The sequence below is a fragment of the Canis lupus genome, chromosome 2 (assembly GCF_003254725.2).
Source record: "Canis lupus dingo isolate Sandy chromosome 2, ASM325472v2, whole genome shotgun sequence".
Lineage (NCBI taxonomy): Eukaryota > Metazoa > Chordata > Mammalia > Carnivora > Canidae > Canis > Canis lupus.
The window spans coordinates 64,018,703-64,039,431 of NC_064244.1; the positions used below are offsets into that span (position 1 = coordinate 64,018,703).

The 20,729-nt window shown below is 52.3% G+C and overlaps 1 protein-coding gene across 7 annotated transcripts in view; it reads left to right on the plus strand.

Annotated features, from left to right (window-relative positions):
* The window catches only part of ZNF423 (zinc finger protein 423), a 344,022-nt gene that overhangs the window by 63,632 nt on the left and 259,661 nt on the right, over window positions 1-20,729 (plus strand). For all 7 annotated transcript variants that reach the window (XM_049104673.1, XM_049104667.1, XM_049104670.1 and 4 more), the window contains one exon: window positions 8,843-8,902. In XM_049104673.1, the coding sequence (XP_048960630.1) occupies window positions 8,843-8,902 (60 nt within the window). The remainder of the gene's footprint in view (window positions 1-8,842; window positions 8,903-20,729) is intronic.

The window sequence follows — 20,729 nt, forward strand, 5'->3', positions numbered from 1 at the left end:
TCCATGTTCAGCAGTGCCCTGTTCAGGACCTTGAGGTTGGCCCATTGGTGGGAGTATTTACACTACAGAAAGAAATACTACAGGCCAGTGTCCATTCTCCCCAAACCACCTGTTAAACATTGGCCAATACACCACTGTCCCACATGGTGTCCCCTTGACGCCCCAAGGACTCTGTGTGCATTGGGCGAGCCCAAAGTCTGAATTCTTTTCCTAGATTCCCCTGGTGCTGGCACAGGAAGGAACGTAAGGAATCCTCCATAAATTTGAATTACTGCGGAGAGGATCAGAGTCTTCCTTTTGTTGTTTGACCCCACTCAGTCTGGAGCTAGAGCTTCTGGTTGTTGAAGTGATACAAAGGGGCTAAGAATCTCAGTCAGCTTCATGCTGGCCCAGCTCTGCGACCGTGGGCAAGTTGCTCGGTCTTAGTTTTCTCTTCTGTAAAATGGGGTTCACAAAAGTACTCGCAGGATTGTATGGTTCTCAAGCTCTAGCATGCATGAGAATCAGCTGCTGACCACCCCCGCCCCGCCCTGAGATTCTGCTTTTAAGAGCCTGCATTTCTTTTTTTTTTGAAAGTTTATCTATCTATCTATCTATCTATCTATCTATCTATCTATCTATCATCTATCTATCTACCTATCTATGAGAGAGAGAGAGCGCGCGCGCGCAGGGAGAGGGGTAGAGGGAGCTCAAGAGGAGAGAAGCTCAATCAGACTCTGTGCTGAGCATGGAGCCTGATCTCTGACCGTGAGATCGCGACCTGAATTGAAACCAGGAGTCAGAAGCTCAACTGACTGAGCCACCCAGGTGCCACGGGAGTCTGCATTTCTAACAAGCCTGCCAGGTGACATGGCCATGGTGGTCTGGAGTCTACAGTCAGAGAAGCTACAGAACTTGGAGCCTGGTGAAAGCCCTGGGGCACCTCACATGGGGAGCTTTGTATATGTGGACTCGAGGGCCTGGAAGCTAGGGTGCCCGGCTGAGTTGGGCAGACACCCTAGCTTTTGTCATCTCCACTGCCCATTAGATGAGCTATTTCTTTTCTTTGGGACTTTATTTCCCCTTCTGTGAAGTGGGTAAGTAAAGGCTTAACTTTGAGGGAGCAGCTGAGGGAGCATCCGTAAAAGCCCTCTGGTGCACCCACTTGGGACAGGCACAGAAGGGCAGGCTGTGGCCCCTCACCAGTCCCCGGGGGCTGCTGACTCCCTGGGCCTTGCTCCCCCTCCGACAGAGCTTCGAGGTACTCCTTCAGTAGATAAGAAAAGAGCTGTTTTAATTCACTTGGATGCCTGGCCTTTGCGATACTGTCTTTGCTTCTCCATTCCTGATTCCATTATCCACGAAAGTAGACATGTTGGGTGTCTCCGAGATATTCGATTTCCTCTTCTTTTCCTGCCCCGTGCCTGGGATGGAGCAGGCAGGGTGAGGGGTAAGAAGCTGGATGTTCACAGCTCTGAGCTAAAGCCACACTTGGAAATGTCCCCATTGGCCTTGTGAGTCCACGAGCTGGCTTCTGGACAGATGCTCTAGCTCCTCAGGGCCCCATTGCCTCATCAAAAAAGTGGGGATTTTGAAGACTTTCTCAGAGGGAGGCTGGAGGATAAAGCGAGAACCAGAAGGTGGGATGTGTGGCATGGTGCCTGGTGTCACCCTGGCTCAGTGAGGGTTGCCTTTCTCCAGGGGAGGGCAGTCCTTGCTGTGACCCAGATCTGTTCTAGGTGGACACATACCCAAGGGTAGTGGAAGGTGTGTGTGCAAATGTGCTCAGTATGTGTGTGCCATGCATAGATCCTTGAGGAAGGGGAAGCTGTATGGACCAGGATGGAGAAGGCCAATAGATTTTCATCCACTTCTTTGAGGATTTTAAAGTTGCATCCATGCCTGGTGAGGAAGAGAGCCCTGATCGATTAGCAATGTCTGCCATGGGTGTGGGATCAGGGAGCTGGGCCAGCTTTGCCACATGTATTCCATCTCTGGTCTAGTGAGAAACCACTGCTCTCACACTTAACAGCACACTTGAAGTATGTCACATCCGTCACCCTATTTTTCACATCATTGTCATCATTTTCATTTTTTAGGGAAGAGTGCTGGGATTGGCGCTCCTGTTCCATCCACAGATGTCTCCCGGTCCTCCACTTTTGGGGTGTGTGGTTGTGGGGTGATGATGGGACAGTTCGGAAGGGAGGGGAGATGAGCCAACCTGAGCTCTTGGCTGTGGCCACCAGATGGTTCCACATGCACCGTGGCTGGGGCTAGGAGGCAGTGATGCCTAAGGACACAGGGCTGCGACTGGGCCCTTCCTGGGGGTGGGGTGGGTGAATCTAATGGGAAAACTGATCTCACCTTTTGAGCCCTCCTGTCTTCACAAGTACAGTGAGATCTTCACGGTCACCTGGGAATCTGGGGGAGGGAATGCTGGCATGGATTGCGTGTTTACCTTGGGCTGTGTGCGTTAGGCATACCGGCTCATTCAGTCCTCTGGTCACTCCTGTCAGGGAGCTGGTTAGTATGCTGCTGGTTAGTATGCCCATTTCACAGAGGAGGAAACTGAAAGTCAGAGTGGATTAAGCATTTTGCCCCCAGATCTATTGGCCTGAATGTGGCAGAGCTGGAGGCTAGTCCCACGGAGCCCTATTTGAGGACCTGCTACTTGAACGCCTCCATTTTTTAAAAAATGATTTTATTTACTTATTTAACAGAGAGAGAGGGAAAGCCAGTGATCACAAGCAGGGAGAGCGGCAGGCAGAAGGAGAGGGAGGAGCAGGCTCCCCGCTGAGCAGGGAGCCCAGTGTGGGCCCTGATCCCAGGACCCCGGGATCATGACCTGAGCTAAAAGTAGACACTTAACCAACTGAGCCACCCAGGCACCCCGGAACTCCTTTGTCTTACAGCTTGTCTCCGGGTACCCTCATCTAGTTGGTCTGTCCCACCAGACAAACTCTTTTGGGTGACTTCTGGAAGGTTAACCTTCCCTGTAAGGATGGACCAACTTCTTTTCCTGAGTTTTTGGACTATTGCGGGGTGTCCTTCTGTTCCCACTGTTTGCTAGCTAAGCGAGGCAGAGAAAGAGAAGGAAGGCAATGGCAGAGTGAGGTCCAGGCTTCTGACCCCCCTCTGCCCAGGATAGGCCGGGGGAACAATCGATGAATAATTCTCAGGCAAGTTGCATCTTTTCATAGGTGCTTGTTCCAAAGCCAGTGTTGAAGGGGGAAAGTCAAGCATTGCTAAGATTGCTGTAAACATTGGTTTGAAGGCTGCCCACTTGGAGACCCACCCACACTCTCTTGATGGGTCTGTGAAACAGCTTTGCCTCCTACACTGGAACATTCTGCCGTTTGTTTTAAGCAAGAGACCAGGTGGAAGAAGGCTTCTGGGGAGGAGCCATGTGGTCCAAAAAATAGATTTCTTTAAATCCTAGATCTACCCTCCCAGGGGTGAGGTGCAGACCAACTGATGAGACGGGACACAGAGGCCTTGCCCTTGCTCTCGGGCTGCGCTCACTGGGGGAAAGGGCAGGGGGTCCTAACTGAGCCGCTTCAATTGTTAGTTTATTCCCATTCTGGCTGGTGGTCAGGGAATCGTGAGAGTGAAATAAACGGGTCTGTGATGTGACCTTGTTATGGGATCTCAGCTTCTCTGAGGGTCTGAGCTTGGTGCCCAGGGGACTGCCATGGGGGGTCTTGGGTAGTTTTAGCTTTAGCTGCAGAGAGCCTTTGCTATTTCCCATGCCGTCACTACCCCCCACCCCCAGACTCAACCCACTGCCTGGAGCTCATGGCTCCTGAGAGGACTCCAGACAGCATAGTGCTTGTTTTTTTTTTTTTTTTTTTTTGCACTTGACCCTGGTCATTTTGTCCTGAGGTCTGATGCTAGAGATGGTCATGGGCTGCATTTTACAGCATGTCTGTGTAAGTTGAGAAAAAAGCCTGGCTATGCCCTTTGTGCAAAAGAATGGGTACATCTCGCTCTAGGCATTCATAGCCCTGCACCACCCCATGCTGTGGGCTAAATTTCAACTCTCTCTCACTACCTCTGCTGGGCCCCTTGTGCAGTGCACAACCCGTACAGCTATACTCAACAGCCCTCCTTGCTTTATACTTTTTCAACTCCTTGAGATTGTTTAGTCAGGAATAGTGACACTCCCTTCCATGCTTGTCAATGAGAATCTGGGCTCTAGGTATCTCCTTTACCTTCCTTGGCCCTGGCTTGGTATAAGTGAGAGGGTTTCTTTCTTTCTTTTTTTTTTTTTTTGAAGATTTTATGTATTTATTCATGAGAGACACAAAGAGAGAGAGAGAGAGGCAGAGACACAGGCAGAGGGAGGAGCAGGCTCCATTCGGGGAGCCCGATGTGGGACTCGATCCCGGGTCTCCAGGATCACGCCCTGGGCTGAAGGCGGCACTAAACCACTGAGCCACCAGGGCTGCCCGTGAGAGGGTTTCTTTAAAGATGGGCCCAGGAGAGGCAGCCATGTGCCCCTTGCTTGGTTCACCACCTCCACTGGGACAGGGATGCCTCTAGGCAGCCTCTGTTAGGCCAGTGTGCGCCAGCCTTTCCCTAAGAGTGGGATGATCACTGGGGCCAAGGACAGTGCAGGGAGGTCCCCTAAGATTTTGGGAACACCAGCCAGAGGTGGGGCCAGCTGAGAATCCTCTCAAAATAAAAGCCATTGATTTCGTGGTTCTTGGGGTACGCGGGTGGCTCAGTCTGTTAAGTGTCTGTTTTTGGCTCAGGTCATGACCTCTGGGTTCCGGAATCAAGCCCCACATCAGGCTCCCTGCTCAGCGAGGAGTCTGCTTCCCCTGCTCCCTCTGCCACTCCCTCTGCTGCTCCCCTCCATGTGCTTTCTTGCTCTCTCTCTGTCAAATAAATAAATAAAATCTTAAAAAAAAATTAGTGGTTCTTAAACCTTTCTTTGGCAGGCAGGGGGTGGTCGAGGTGTTCTTAGATCTTTTCATTGAAAACCATGGATGCTTTTCCCAGAAAAATACCTGTCTGTACCCATGTCTGGAGGCTTACATCCAGGGGCAGGGCCTTCTCACATCCTTCACTGAGCGCCTGCACTGGTGTGTGGATTTTGGAGGAGGGAAGGGGCTTCCTGGGCCCTGCTGGCCTCCCTGGGGGCTTCCTCTGGCCCTCGGGCAGTGCTTGCTTCTGTTCATCTCTCTCATTCACCTCCAGACACCGTCTGCTGTCACACCTGTGCCTGAGCTTTCCTGCCTCTGACCTGCACCTTGTACTGCCAACACAGGTCCTGTCTGACCCACCAGCCTCCCTGGAGCAAGCGGCCCTGGGGAGGTGGCTTACGCAGGAGCCCATCTAGCGCCACTTGCCCCATGCTTCTGGATTTCCAAAGTCCAGAGGCCCAGCAGTCTTTGGGGTCTGGCTGGCATGTCACTGATGGCAAGGCCATCCTGGTGCACAGGGTTAAGCTACAGGCACTTCCAGAGTAGGGCAGTTGTCGTCACTTACAAGCCCTGCTGAGCTGGGGAGACAGGGTCTGTTGAGGCTCATGAGCTGTATACTCCCATAGGGCGATCAGATGGCCACCACCTGTGATCCCAGAGCAGAGAGAGAACACAGAGTGCTGATCTGTCTGCAGCCCTGATAGAGCTTCAGAATCCTACTTAACACACCCTAAAAACCGTGGTTAATACACTCTGTGCTCTCTCCAGTGTGAATGTAGGCCCCACACCCCCCATGTGTGTACATGCTCGCTGCTGCGCCCCAACCCTGTGTGTTCCTACTCCCCGTGTCCTCTCCCCACGCTTACACACTTGTGCCCACACTCCTTCCCTCTGTGTGCATGCCAGCCTTGTGCACCACCTCGCACTCACAAATTGCCCTCATCCATAGGAGCTGACGTCCCTGTGGTCCCCTTGAGATTGCCTCAGTGGGGCCAAACACCTTTACATGAAAAAGTTAGATTAAAAAAAAATGAAAGAAAAAGTTAGAGGAAGAGTCTGGGGAAATCTCCAGAAAGCACCTAACTCCCCTGGCTGGCTGGGCAGCCCCTTTGGGTGTTATCCGTACCAGCCACTGTGCTGATAGAGTTTTCTCTGAGATGCTTGTCCCTTGGTGTCTATCATACCTGGGGATGGCTCAGGTGCCCAGGGAGTGCCTGCGGCCAGTGTGGACTCAGGGTCCTCCGGCCGGTGCCTGGCTTGGGCTGTCGGGAAGGCCTTCCTTCCCCCGTGCCTGCTGCCCCTGCCAGGTATCTAGCTATCGAAGAGACCAGTCTGGACAGAAGAGTGAGGGTCCGGCCGGAGGAAAGGAGAGCCTCTGTACATTCTTGGTGTCAAGGAGCGCAGAGCCTCGTGGTGGTGGCAGCAGGGGTGGCATCGAGCATGGCCTTTTCTCATTAGGAATGTATAGAGGATGGTGTGTTGAGACCTTCGATGAACAAAATGTGGAGATAGGACATTAGTGGGGTGAATGCCGGCATCAGCTCGCCCTCCTCTTCCCACCTCTGCAGGCTTCTTGTACTGGGCAAGAGAGTCTGGAATCCCCCCAAGAACTCCAGAATGGGAGATGTCTTCATGGCCTTCCCATGATGGCCGAGGCCAGATCTTGGGGAGGGAAGGATTTGGCATTTGGGGGCCACCCCCCAGTGCAGTGATCTGGAAGGTCGCTTCTCAACCAAACCACATGGGGTGGGCCCAGAGTGGGACTGCTTGTGCTGATATCAGGAGTAAACTATGGACAGAGGGAGGATTGAGGTCGTGCATTCATGTCATGGTACCCGTGATTGACATGGTACCCGTAGGGACCCAGGCCGATCTTGCTGAAGGTGACCCATAGAATTGCCGCATGGTGACCTTACAAACTAGGAATGGCTCCTTAATGGAAGCAAAATACCTATAACTTAAAGTAAGTAAACAGTGGAATGTGACGGGAAGGGATTTTCAGGGGTGGCAGTGGGTGCTGTCCGCAGCAGCTCCTCTTCCGCACGGCTGGCTTCGGATCGCTGGAGGCCCCATCCACATGTGTTTTGGGGACTGTCTGCTTGGAGTCAGCTTAGTGGGTAATAGCAGTTTTGTCTGGTGCGAGGTCTTGATTCATATTTACAAAGCTGCATGTTTGAAAACCCACTCGCTGAGTAAAAGGAGCGCTTCGGCCCTGCCCCAGGTGGCCTCTGCCTTTTATTGTCTGGATTCTGAGTTTCTGCTCTCAGGACACAAACTTGGGAAAGACTTTGGCCTGTCGCTCCTTGTCGGGGGACGTCCCCCCCTTGGGCGCCGTCTGCGAGCCTCTGGCTGGGGAGCGGGACCCGGGACAGGTATGTGATGAAGGGGAGGGCCATGCAGAGCCGGTCCTGTGGATTCCCAGTGCTCTTCCAGCCCCGGCTCCTGAACCCCCCAGACCTGCTTGAGCCCCTGCACCAGATGACTCCATTGCCCCACGCAATCCTCCTTGCCATCGTATGGCTTAGGCACCTTTATTATCTAATTTTGAGATGGCAGAACTGGAGCCTAGAGGTTCAGTAATTTGCTCCTGATCGTAGAGCTAGAGGCAGAATCAGGATTCGAATCTAGTGTATGACTGTCGCCTGCCCTGCTTGCTCCTTGCTCGGCCGCCCAGCGCACTGTGTACCTGCCTTCCGTGGGGCGGGTTGGGGGTGCTGCTTGTCAGTCCCGGGTTGCTAGAATCCCGACAGCATCCTCTGTGTCCCTGTAGACAGTGGTTTCAGTATGCACCGGTCTGCCTTCCAGACACACTTGTGGGTTTTAGCCCAAACTTTGTATGTACTCCCTGTAGCTGTGTAAGACCTCAGGGACGTCACTGGCCTCTCTGGGAGTCTGAGGATGAGGAGTATATGCAGCCTGGGAAGCACGATGCCTGGCTCACACTGTGTGCCCACGCAGGACAATGACGGCATGCAGGGAACTGGGCGGGACCTGGTAGCTTCAGTGTGCACATGTGTGGAACTTCAGAGACCGTTAAATCTGAAAAATACTGTGTATGCACATTTTTGGCTTAAACAAAGTTCCATTTTACAGAGTCCATAACCCAGCTCTAATATTATTACATGCCCCAGACTGGGATTAATTCCAGGACAAGAGCTTTATTATGCCGAATAGAGTTTCTTCTGTGTTCTCATAGCACTTGGCCTCTATCTCCACCAGCCTGGTTTCACATGCTGGGGTACAGGGTGGTGGAGGCGCCCCATCCATACCCAGCCTCGTTTTGTGAGTTCAGCAGGGGAGTGGAGAGGTGATTTACTTTCTAATGTTACCACCCCATGACTACTGACCACAGGACCTTAGCATATGCTGAGGTCTGTCTGTGGGCCAGGTCTCTCAGTGTGTGCAACAGCACGCCATCCATGCCTCTCCAACCCCTGAGAGTGATCTTATCTGTTTCACAAACAAGCTCTCACAATTCAGTGGTGGCTTAAAGGGGCTCTTGGTGGAGGATAATGTCTGTAGGATCAGGGAGAGGGTCTGAGTCTCTGCTCTCTTCCTGCGAGTGGTAAATGGCTTCGTTTCAAGCAGAATCTCTGATGATAGCTAGTGATCGGCTGTAGCATGGTGTAGAAAGATCCTGATGGTGCATCTGGCTCTAGGCAGTGCTGTGATTGATTCGTGATGTCTACTACAGACACAGCGGTGGGGAAAGCATACTGATCTAGCACTTAGTCGCTGCTCAGGTTTTATTCTGATTATTTAACATCTCGGTCAAACCAATAAAGGCCTCTTTGTAGGCTTTACCCTGTTGCTCCTGGTCGTGGGCATTATAAGGACCCCCACAAATGATCCTTCTTCCGTGTCCTGTTCCCCACCCTGATGGCTTGTTTTTACAGCTTCAAAACTCACAGACCCATCTCTGTTCTCTCTTTCAGTTGAAGAGGGGGAGGCCTCGGACTTCTCGCTGGCCTGGGATTCCTCCGTGACGGCATCAGGTAAATGCCCGATGAGGGGCTGCTGAGGGAGTTGCTGGGGGTCCTGGGGGGGTGGGCTCAGGAACTTAGGAACCACCCAGCTGGTTATGGAAATCATATTTTTCATGTCACATTCCTGTCTCCAGGCCAGACTACCCCGTGCAACATGATTTTTATATCAGTTCCATATGGTCAATAAAATCTATTACATACGGAGACTAATATGCCCTATTCTCCTGGGGGACCACGTTTCCTTCTTGTGGGCGCATTCAGATGGGCCACGATACCCCCACTACACGCACTTTGAAGCTCCCTGCCGTGGGCCTCACTGTACATTCATTCCAGTCTAATTGCATAAAACCTCTTTAATAGGATGTTTAAATTCCAATTGAAATCACAGTCCCCAGACTTCCCCTCCCAGAAGGGGCTACTTTGTACTCCGAGGCCGGCAACCCAAGCCCATGCCTCTAGGGGGAGGTAAATAGGGGAAGTTCAGACTTGCGGAGTGTGTGGCCCCCATTGGGTGAGGTGGGTGACTTGGCAGTCAGGGGACTTGGGTTTTCAGCTCTTTTCTGTCCTTGCAGAAACTCCTCCACGACTCCGTTTCCCCAGCTATAAAAAGAAGTGAATGGATAAAGTTTTTCTAACTGTAAAGTCCTGTAATTTGGAGCTGCCTATGGAGCTTGGGAGTAGAACTGGTTTTGGGGTCTTTGGGAGCCCCTGAGTGGAGAGTATGACTCTCCTGTTTGCTCGGAAATCCAGCCAGCACCTCTCTTGGCAATGGTCTTGGCTCCCCATCCAGCAGGTGCAGCCTCTCCTGCCTCATCCATGTTCCAGGATCCTGACCAGCTCATTCTGGATTCCTGGGGGAACTGGAGCCAGGTTGATCTCGAGGAATCTTGGGCCTGAGGAGACTCTGAGGGAACCATTTAGTCCAACCTCCTTGTCTTCTAGCTGGGGAATCTGAGGCACAGAGGGAACTTTGCTCCGGGTTGATAGTTCCAGAAATGTGGTGTGAGTTAGGCATATGAACATTTAACACTCAAATGGTTATACATTGGATTTGTGATTTTATAGCTGTTTGTGACTTACGATGATGCTAAAGTCATTTAAGTGAGAAAATTGTGTTGACAGTTGTAAGTGATAGTGCATAATGCTTGGGTTCAAGCGAAAATCATAAAGATGGTTTGCAAATGACCGAAATTTGCACAGAAAGGAGTGGAGAGCTGGCACTGGATAGAGCCTAGGTTCTTGGACTTATCCTGTGCCTTATCCTGTGCTCTTATCCTGTGCTCTTTCCAGCAAGAATGGGATGCTGCTTGGAGAGTCTGAAGGGTCCTCATTGGGTCCAGGCTGACTCAGGTTTGGGCACTGTTGTATCTACAGGTGCCTAGGGGGTGGGGTGACAGGGGCTTCCTCCATGGGAGAGGTGTTGTCTGAAGCCAGAAGGAGAGGGGTGGTGCTCAAATATTCAAAAGAGTTCAGGGTAAGGATAGACCTTGGGGTCCATATTGGGTAGGTTGGAGGAAGCGACTGTATAGCTCCTGTCCTGTTTCTTACTGTGCAGTGGAGATGCACTCCCTGTGGTTGGTGGAAACACAGTGAGATCAGAAAGCTCCATGTCTTATCCGGGGATCCTAATCCATGTGGGGGTGCATGCATTCAGGTTTCTGACATCTCTGAAAAGGATCCCCACTGTGCTCCCAACCCCCGAACCAGGAAAGTGCCCAGCGTGGTGTCCAGTTAAGGTCCTGCCGCCTTGCTGCTTTCTCCATGGTGCCAGGGGCAGCGAGAACAGACAGGAGCAGCAGGGGGGTGCAAGGAGGGCGGTGGCACTGGTTGTGGTGGGTGGACAGCTCTTCACGGGGGGCATCAGGTGCCCAGGCTGCATCTCTAAGGCTGTGAACTGTCCCTCGGTCTGCGATGCCAAGGGGCTGTGTGGGGGCCCTGCTGGTCTGCAGTTATCTGATGCCATAGCAGAATGGCCAGCCGTAGGGCCTCTCTGGGGCAGTTGGGCCGAGCGGAGCTTGTGGGATTTGTCACTTTCCAGCCAAGAGCTGAGCATGCCCCGTACGCGTGTGTAGGAAGAGGTACATGACTCTTTGTGAGTCTCCTCTGGTCCTCTGGGACTCCGTGGTGCCAGTCAGCTTTGGATTGTCTGCTCAGAGATGGGGAAGGGGGGGCCAGAGCGTCCTGGGCTTTGGATAATCCACAGCCAAGCGATGGATTGTTTTGTTTTCTTTGGCCCATTTTTGATGATTTTTTTACAGCATGTGCATGTGATAAATTCTCCTTCCCAATTTTGTTGGGCTGGGGCTCTGAAAATCAGCTTGTAGTGCCTGAGCATGGGACTTGTGAGATGAGGCAAATCCTGGGTGACAGGACAAAGTCAGCTTGGGAGGCAGCCCTAGATGTGGGTGATGTCACATGTTTTGAGCATTGACTTGGCACGTGCCAGGCGTGGAGCAAACACTTCACCAGCAGCAGCTCATTGAGCCATCACGACAACCCTATGAGGTGGGTGCTGTTTCCAGCAGCAGCTCCAGAGTTTCTCCATAGGTTGGTTTCGGGGCAGCCATCTGGTGGGGTACAGGACCAGAGGGCTGGTTAAAGCCGCTTTAGTATAACGCTTTTCATTAAGCTGAGAAAATGTCACTTGGCTGCATCAGAGAATGGGGGCAGGTGCCAGGGAAGATTATGGGGGAGCAGAGCCTCCCCAAGCCGCCCTTGGCACTGCTGCTGAGAATTGCATTCATTGGCCGATGGGGTAAGGAGGTTCAGAGCTGTACAGTAGCAGATCCACGGACCCCGGCCAGCAAGCTGGGGAGAAGGAGCTCGAACCCAAGTCCTCCTGCAGCCAGAACCTATGGTTTAAGCTTTGCACTGCCTGGCACTGGAGGTGAGCAATGAAGCAGAACCTGACGGTGTGGCATCCTGGGGGCTTCAGGACGGTCTCTGGCGGTATAGGCCATAGCGGCTCTTTGGCTCATCGGGTCAAAGGAATTCAGGGTGAGGTGAGCAGGGTGGGCTGAGAGCGTTTTACCAGGAGGAGTGCAGAGCTGTGGGGCACGGGGCAGCTCCTCTTCCGTGGGGGCCCGGGCAGCCGGGCTACAAGCTTTTCACGGTGCCCTTCCCCCTCGCCTGCTTCGCCCTGGCTGTGGGAGCGTGATGTAGAGCTCCAATAAAGAAGCAGGATGCACAGTGTGCTCTTTGCTCACCTCTGGCCTCCTCCGGCCTCCCCTGCCCGTGGGGACCCTGTGGTCACCACCCCCAGAAACAACCTGGCCTGCTCTGTCGATGCCCTCGTGTCAGGGCCCTGACAGTGATGGAGAGCCTGGCCTGGCCTGCCGGGAAGATCAGCTCACAGCAGTATTCTCCGGCCTGGCCAGGGCTTACTGGAGGAGGGAGTGCCGGCCTACTCCTGCCTCTCAGCTCCTGATAGTGGAGCCCCAGGACGGAGCACTGCATTCAGAGCCTCGGTATGGGGCATGTAGTAGGGGTGGGGTTTTATTTATTTATTTATTTATTTATTTATTTATTTATTTATTTATTTATTTTTACGATTTTATTTATTTATTCATGAGACACACACATACACACACACACACAGAGGCAGAGACACAGGCAGAGGGAGAAGCAGGCTCCATGCAGGGAGCCCGATACAGGACTTGATCCCAGGTCTCCAGGATCAAGCCCTGGGCTGAAGGCAGGCACTAAATCACTGAGCCACCCAGGGATCCCCAGGTGTGGGGTTTTAAATCATTCCCCTCTGGATCCTATTTTTTCTCACTCATGAGAGGGGCACAAGGAGTACAATACCTTATAAGGGAATAATTTAAGTGTAATTCTGAACCTTTTTTTTTTTTTAAGATTTTATTTATTTATTCATGAGAGACACAGAGAGAGGCAGAGACACAGGCAGGGGGAGAAGCAGGCTCCATGCAGGGAGCCCAATATGGGACTCGATCCCGGGACTTTGGGATCATGCCCTGAACTGAAGGCAGACGCTCAATAGTTGAGCCACCCAGGCGTCCCTTCTGAACCTGTTTTGAGCCACAGATGCCTTTGAGCATCCAGTGGGAACATTTTACGTGTGATTTCAGGGGAGTTCGTAGGTTTGAATGCCTCAGAGATGGGAAAGTCTTTAGTGACAGCCCCGTAGAGGTCCTGCGTGTCCCGAGGCTGGCCCATGGCACAGATGAGGCAGTAGGCTGGGCAGAGGCTGTGGTGAACTGCGACACAGGCCTTGCTACAGGGGCAGTAGTCCCTCAGCACCGGCTGACTGTGCCTGGGCACCTGCATCAGAACTGCCAGATCCTCTGAGGTTTTCAGAGAGACCAGAAAGCTGGATTTTTGTATGAAATCATCAGATTCAAGAAATGTAGCAACTCATATCTTTTTAAGGTGGCCTCATTGAGATACAATTTCTATAGCATAGAGTGCATTCGTGTGAAGTGCGCAATTCAGTGGTTTGAGTATATTCAGAGATGTGTATCACCACTACTGAGGTCAACTGAGACCATTTTCATGACCTCAAGAAGAAGCTCTGTACCCCTTAGGTATCACCTATCTTTCCATCACTCCCAGCCCTTAAGCAACCACTAATCTACTTTCTCTATAATTGGAATCATAGGATATGTAGTCTTTATTGATCAGCTTCTTTCATGTAACCTAATATTTTCTTTAACGATTTTATTTATTTTAGAGAGAGAAAGAATGAGAGCACAAATGAGGGGAGGGGCAGAGGGGGAGGCAGAGAAGGTGGACACCCCACTGAGCAGGAAGCCCAATGCAGGGACTTGATCCCAGGATCCCAAGATCATGACCGGAGTAGAAGCCAAGAGTTGGATGCCCAACCAACTGAGCTACCCACGCACCCCTTGTGTAGCCTGATATTTTCACTTGATCTTAGCTAAAAGGCCGAGAAGCAATGTAGCCTGATATTTTCAAGGTTTATCCAAATCGTAGCTTGTACCAGCCCTACATTCTTTCTGATGACTGAATAATGTTCTACTGGATGGATAGACCACATTCTTCCTTATCTGTTCATCTGTTAATGGGCGTTTGGGTTGCTTCCCACTTTCAGCTGTTGAGAATATGCTGCTGTGAACTTCTGTGCACCAGTTTTTGCTTGAAGACTCATTTTCAGCTTTGGGGGGAGGGCATACACCTAGGAGCAGAATTGCTGGGTCATGTAGTAACTCTCTGTGTAACTTTTTGTGGATCTGCCAGACTTTCCCACAGCAGCTGCACCAGTTCATGCTCCCACCAGTAACGTGTGGGAGTTCCAGTTTCTCCATATTCTCACCAACGGTTGTTATTTTCCTTTTTAAAAATTAAAAAAAAAAATTATTTTACCCTTCCTAAATGTGAAGGGGTATCTCATTTTGGATATATATATATCCACGCACACACACATATTTATATATGTATATATTATGTATATATAATTTATTTACTTTTAAAGATTTTATTTATTTATTCATGAGAGACATAGAGGCACAGACACAGGCAGAGGGAGAAGCAGGCCCCCTGTGGGGAGCCTCATGTGGGACTTGATCCCAGGACCCCAAGATCATACCCTGAGCCGAAGGCAGACGCTCAACCACTGAGCCACCCAGGTGTCCCTGGACAATTCATATTTAAAAACAACAGCAACAACATTGCCCAGGTCACAGAAAGGCCTCCACCAGCTGGCTTCAGCTGATCTTCCCTTCAATGTTTCTTCTCACTTCCCTCAAGTCCTTTGGAATGTGGTCTCCAAGTGGCAGCCACCAGGATAATTGTGAGCCCTAAATGTGAACTCATAGTGAACCAACTTAACTAAACTGAGCTTTGCCTCCCTTGCTCTGGTCCCCAAGCCTGATGTGGGGCTGAGGGGACTCATCTTCTTAAAACTCTCTGGTTGTAGCGTCATTGGAACCTCCCACCTCTCCAGGCCGGGTTCAGGACAGGTTGGGCTTCCCTCCAACATGGCAGCTCTGGCGTGGGCTGGAGGATGCAGTAGGAGGAGGGTCTAGGGGTGGCCCTGAGGTGGGAAACAGTTAGTCTGTTGACATACACTCATTGTAAATGCTTGGGCAGTTTAGTCAGATTTATTTCTGGTGACAGACACTCGGGATTGCAGAGAACCACTCAATATAATTAGTTGTTTGTGATGGCCCTAGACCCTATTGGTGTAATAGGACATTTGGGCCTTCCTGTCACCTGACAGATCTCATTGTCCTGGTTAATGGAAAGATCCATCCCATTTACAAACTTCTGGGAGCCATCCCTCCTTTTTGGTGCTTTTCACATATAGAATCTGAGGCACAGGGATGCCTGGGTGGCTCAGCGGTTGAGCGATTGAGCCCTGCATTGGGCTCCTCATGGGGGCCCTGCTTCTCTCTCTGCCTCTCTCTCTATGTCTCTCATGAATAAATAAATAAAATCGTAAAAAAAAAAAAAAAAAAAGAAACCGAGGCACAGAGATGCTAGTGACTTGTTTTAAAGTTACACAACCAGGAAGTGGCAGGGTCAGGATTTGAACCCAGGCAGCTCGGGGATCCCTGGGTGGCGCAGCGGTTTGGTGCCTGCCTTTGGCCCAGGGCATGATCCTGGAGACCCGGGATCGAGTCCCACGTCGGGCTCCTGGTGCATGGAGCCTGCTTCTCCCTCTGCCTGTGTCTCTGCCTCTCTCTCTCTCTCTGTATCTGTCATAAATAAATAAAATATTAAAAAAAAAAAATTGAACCCAGGCAGCTCATGCATGAGTGTAACACCAAAACTGTAAATAAATGGCAGAGCTGCCTGTGAGGATGTTGTCCAGACTCTTCATTGTAGTGGGAATCCGTAGGCTTGGTGAGGGACTCAGCTGTGTGCCCAGTGCTCTCCTGGCTCAGGTGAAAGAGGCTAACTCGGGCCAGGCTTCCTGGTTTTTTGCCTGGAAGGAGAGGAGGTGCATGTTTTGAAGGCCTTGTACACGTTCCCATCTCAAAGGCCAGGAGAATACCATGGGCCAGACTCTCTGTGGGGACTCCTCCACGCTCAGCCCCAGACTGCCTCGCTGCTGGGCCCCCTGCTCACGACTGTCCCCGGGTGTTGGGCATGGGTGCAGTTTGCAGGGGAGGCTGGCAGTAGGGCTGCAGGTTCTGGGACCTGCTCGGGGGGGGATATTAGAGTAGCATCTGGGTGGCTGGTATCCTGGTGGTGGGTGGGGGGTTGCCTTAGAGAGGGTGCTGGAGGCCTGTCCTTTCCCTTTCATTGTGGCTCTGGGTGTGTAGTGGGTTAGGGAGAGTGGTCAGGGTCCTCACTCCTGACAAAGGTAGCAGCCTCCCCTCCACCCCACCCCTGCGGCCCTTCACCCTGAAGTTCTGACAGTGAAGCAGACAGAAATGTTTGGAAGACTGGGCCTTTTGCGCAGGGAGTTAAGGCCCCTCCATGCTGCCCAGCCTGTACTTGTGAACCTTCTCGGAGCTATCTCCCCACCCCACTTGTGTTTTCTTAGAGTGCATATTTATTATTTCAACTACTTCCTTAGAAACTCCACCTACAAGCTTGCGCCTTATGCTCCTGCCTCTTCTGTTTCTCCCGCCCCCTTTCCAGCTCTGTCCTATAAAAGCAGGCTTACCTAGATGAACAGGATGGTGAACGGGCCGCAGATTCCGTGTAGCTCCTGCCCCCGCCGCTCGGCCCGAGCTTTATGTACCCCCTGGACCCACGTGGCCTTCTGTCTTAGAAACTGCATCGGGGTGACTGGGTGGATGGGCATTCACTTCCCTAACTGCCCCCGCCCTGTCGCACATGTGGACTACTTTTCATTTTGGGCTCTTGTAGATCATACTAGGACTAGGACCTTGGTGTAGGTGCTTGTTTGCTACTTTGGAGATTTTCTTAGGGGCTCCCAGTGCCTTTTGACTTTTTCGTTCGATCTTCACATCAAGGCTGGAGGAACTTGGAACTCCCTCTTCCTCCCCACCCATCAGTAGGGTCCCTCACTTGAGTTCTTTCTGGAGTGACCCTCTACCCTGGCTCATGGGCGAGCCCAGCCTGGCCCCTCTGGCCATGATGCCATGGCTGATGACAGAGGGCCTAGGCTGCCTGTGGCCCCCGCTAGCTTGGCTGGTCCTGTCCCCCTCTTGAGCTTGAGCCCCCAACCCAGTCATCCTCTCAATGTGGGCCAGGGGACATTTTAAAAGAGCAGAAAAGGTCTAAATAGATGTATAATTTCCCGGCATTTTAAAGACTTATGAAATGCGTTTTTATGTGGGGCCAGCTGGGGAGTTTCTCATTAGCTCGGTCGGGGCGTCTGTGGGGAGTTGAGCTAAGTGGAACCAGGCAGGCTGGGCAGGAAGACGCGGTGGCCCCGAGCTCACCAGGGGAGCGTGGCAGGCATGCGCCCGGCTGGTCTGCGCCTCGGACTCCCGGCCAGGCCAGCGGGCCTGTTCCTTTGTTAGAGCTGCTTCCCCCGGCACAGGAGGCCTAGAAACCTTCAGGGGGTGACTGGAGCTGAGAGGTGGCCACTCTGTTACCATGGTGAGCAGTCCACGAGGTGTAGGGCATCTGTGTCCTGCGTGCACATGGAGGCATGTACTTGTGTCTGTGCACATGCGTGTGTGTTCTGTGTGTGCCCAGGTGCTACAGCCCTGACTCAGACCCCTGGGGACCCCAGGGCCTTTGCACCCCTCTGTACCATTTCTGGGCCCCTGGGGCTGACTGAAACCAGTTGTCTGGGAGGGGGAATGTGGCGTTTCCTGCCCCCCCGTCCTCTGGTTCTGGACTAGCCAGGGAACCCTGCTGGCCTACCTTCTAATCACTTCCTCTGTGCCCTGTCTGCTATGAACACGTGTGTGCGTGTGTATGTGTGTGTGTGCTGGCGCCTGGGGTGTGTGTGAGGGAGCGTGTGTGGTGTCTCTCTTTGGACTCCTCATCTCCCCCCTTGGCCTGGCTGATGGTTTCGCTGGAGTGAATCCACGGAGTGGGGCTTGTCTTGCTGGTTTTTACCTCCCGAGTGGACTTGGGCTATCTCAGAGGCAGGGACTCTGTCATTTGTCAGTACCTGCAGCCTGGCACACAGCAGCCGCTCCGCCATCCCGCTGCTGCTCCCAGCCCTGCTGACGTGGGGCAGTCCACCTCAGCGAGCCCTGGGTCCCTGTCGCCTCTCCTGTGTGCTGGGCTTTTCAGGGGGTGTCAGTAGGGGGAATTTAGTGAGGGAGGGGCCGGTCCTGGTTTCTCTGAGCTTGGGTGCTCCCTGAGGTCAGGAGTCCCTGCGGTGTCGGCCGTTCCCTAAGTCCTGAGGACCCCACTGGTGGGCAGTGGAAAGCAGCGGTTCTTTGGTGACTTGAAGCCTGGCTATGAACCAGGGCCATAGTCGTGTGTGTGTGTGTGTGTGTGTGCGTGCGCGTGCGCGCGTAGGCGTGATGATGACATCACTCCTTGTGACTCTGGGGACGTCTCCCTATGCTGCCCAGGTGTGGTTAGCGCCAGCTCTGCTCGAACTTGAATGTGCATGCACGTCTGGTGATCTCCTTCAAGTGTGAATTCTGACTCAGCAGGTCTGGGTGGCGCCCGAGATTCTGCATTTCTAACCAGCTCCAGGGTGGTGTGGATGCTGCGGGACCATGAAGCACTCCGAGTGGTGAGGGCTTAGAGGGCTTGAGGAGTTAAGCTCTCTTGCCTGCTCCCCTTGACTTTTGCTCTAGCTGGGCCCTCTGCCTGTGGAGCTCATCCTTCGAAGCTCAGCCTAAGTGACACCTCCTCCCAGAAGTGCGCCAGGATAGCCTTGTCATAATCATCGCACCTTCCTCTGTGCCCTTTGGCCTTGGAGACTGCCCTGGTCTGGCCTTCACTGCCTTTTGCTTGGTTATGACTTCCAGCTGGACATGCCCAGTTCCCTTGCTGCTCTGCTTGCTCCTTTGGGCAGTGACCACGTATGATTCCCTGTGCTCCCAGAGCCTAGCCCTGGCTTGGTTACTGGCAGGTACCTGGCAAATGTTTGCCAAGGTGGAGAACTTCACCTCTACTTTTGTCTGTATTTGCCCTTGGCAGTCCAGGGCCAGATATCTGTTCACTTTTGGAGCAAGTGTTGGGTTTGAGGTCCAGACACTCAGCAGCTCTGTGATGCCTTGAGTAAGTTACTTAACTTCTCTGTGCGTCCATTTACTCATCTAGAATGGGGATAATTATCTTCCTAGGCCATTGTGAGGATTATATGAGGGAATCCACAATCCACATGGCCTTAGCCTTTTAGGGTGGCACCTGGTGCTCTGTACTTTTATTTTTGCTCTTGGTAATGCATTGATGGAAGCTTGGACTTGAGCTTAGCTCTGAGCTAAGGTGGCAGAGGAAGCTCAGATGCCACCAGACCCTGCACCAACATCTTGGCTGGCGATCTTTAGGCATCACCACAGTGGGGAGGATGAGGTTAGGACTGAGTCCTCACTCATGCTGACCCTGGTTGGTGGGGGCATTGCTTGTTTTCTAAGTGGAGAAGGCTTCGGTGGGGGTGGGTAGCAGTTGAGGGGTTGGTGGGCAGGGTCTGCTCTGAAAGGCAAAGGCCGTGGGGATGTCATATGACCAGGCTCCTTCCCTGGGCAGGGCTTGACGCATCAACCAGTGCAACCCTGGGTCGGTGCCCAGGAGGAAATGGCCAAGGTCAGCCCAGTCATGCTGCCTGGCTGCTCCTGGCTTCCTGGGCGGGCACTCTGCAGGGCCCAGCTCCTGGATCGGGGATGGTCAGCCGGCGTCCTGCTGTAGGCTCTGGGTGGCCCAGTGTTGTCTCAGCTGACATTCTCCTAAAATCTGTGAGTGTGCAGGCAGGTGTGGGTCTGTGTGTGCGTGTGCACACACACACAAATACACACCACTCCATGTGTGTATGCATCTGAACCTGGCTAACTGATGCCTTTTTGGTTTGAAAAACCATTATTTTGCCCACCCTGATAATTCTTTTCTCCTTCATTGTGGTCGGTTGCTGTAACTGATGGCTGCTGGCCATACTTGGTGCTGGTTAGCACAGTAGATGGATACTGAATCCAGTAAATAGGACACGTTGCTTATGCATTTCTCCTTCTTACAGCTAAATACTTTGCAAAACCTGCAAGCTTGGGGAGGCAGGGGCAGTGCCTGTTTTGCTCACTTTTATATCTTCAGCAACCAGCTATTGCTACCAGCAACAGTAGTAACAGTAACAATGAAAATAATAACAATCTAGTGAGCATTCAGTGGTGCCAGACATGAGGCTGGGCTCCAGCACATGTGATCTCACTTTACCCTCCTTAGCCACAGCTGGTAGGAAGTGTTATCATCTACATCTCACAGATGAGCAGTTGAGGCTCAGAGAGGTTGACAGCCTGGTACAGGTTTTCAGAGCAGGTGGGGCCAGAGCAGGGATTTGAGCCTGGGTTGGTTTCATCGGAAACCAGGGCCCCCTTCTGTCATTGCTAATTCAGTGACCAGGACCCAGTGGAGATGTACTGTGTGTGTGTGTGTGTGTGTGTGTGTGAGGACGCACGAGAGGATGTGCTAAGAGCCCTAATGAGGTCACAATCGTGACATACCGCTGGGGCTGGACAGAGTTTGCCAGGGCCAGTGTGGGAATGGGTGACTGCTGGCGGGCATAAGCCTGAGAGCGCCCCTCAACAGTGATGTGTTGACTTACCAAATATTGTGGGTGCAAGTGTGTGCACACACGACACACACAATCACTTGCTCACAGACATAAACACATGTGCATACACCTTCACACACTTGCACGTATACCTGTACTCACAACACACGTACACACATATTCACATGTTACTCCTCCACCCCCCCTGCACACACACATTCATATATGTGGCCCTCCATACCTCACCTATGCCCTAACACG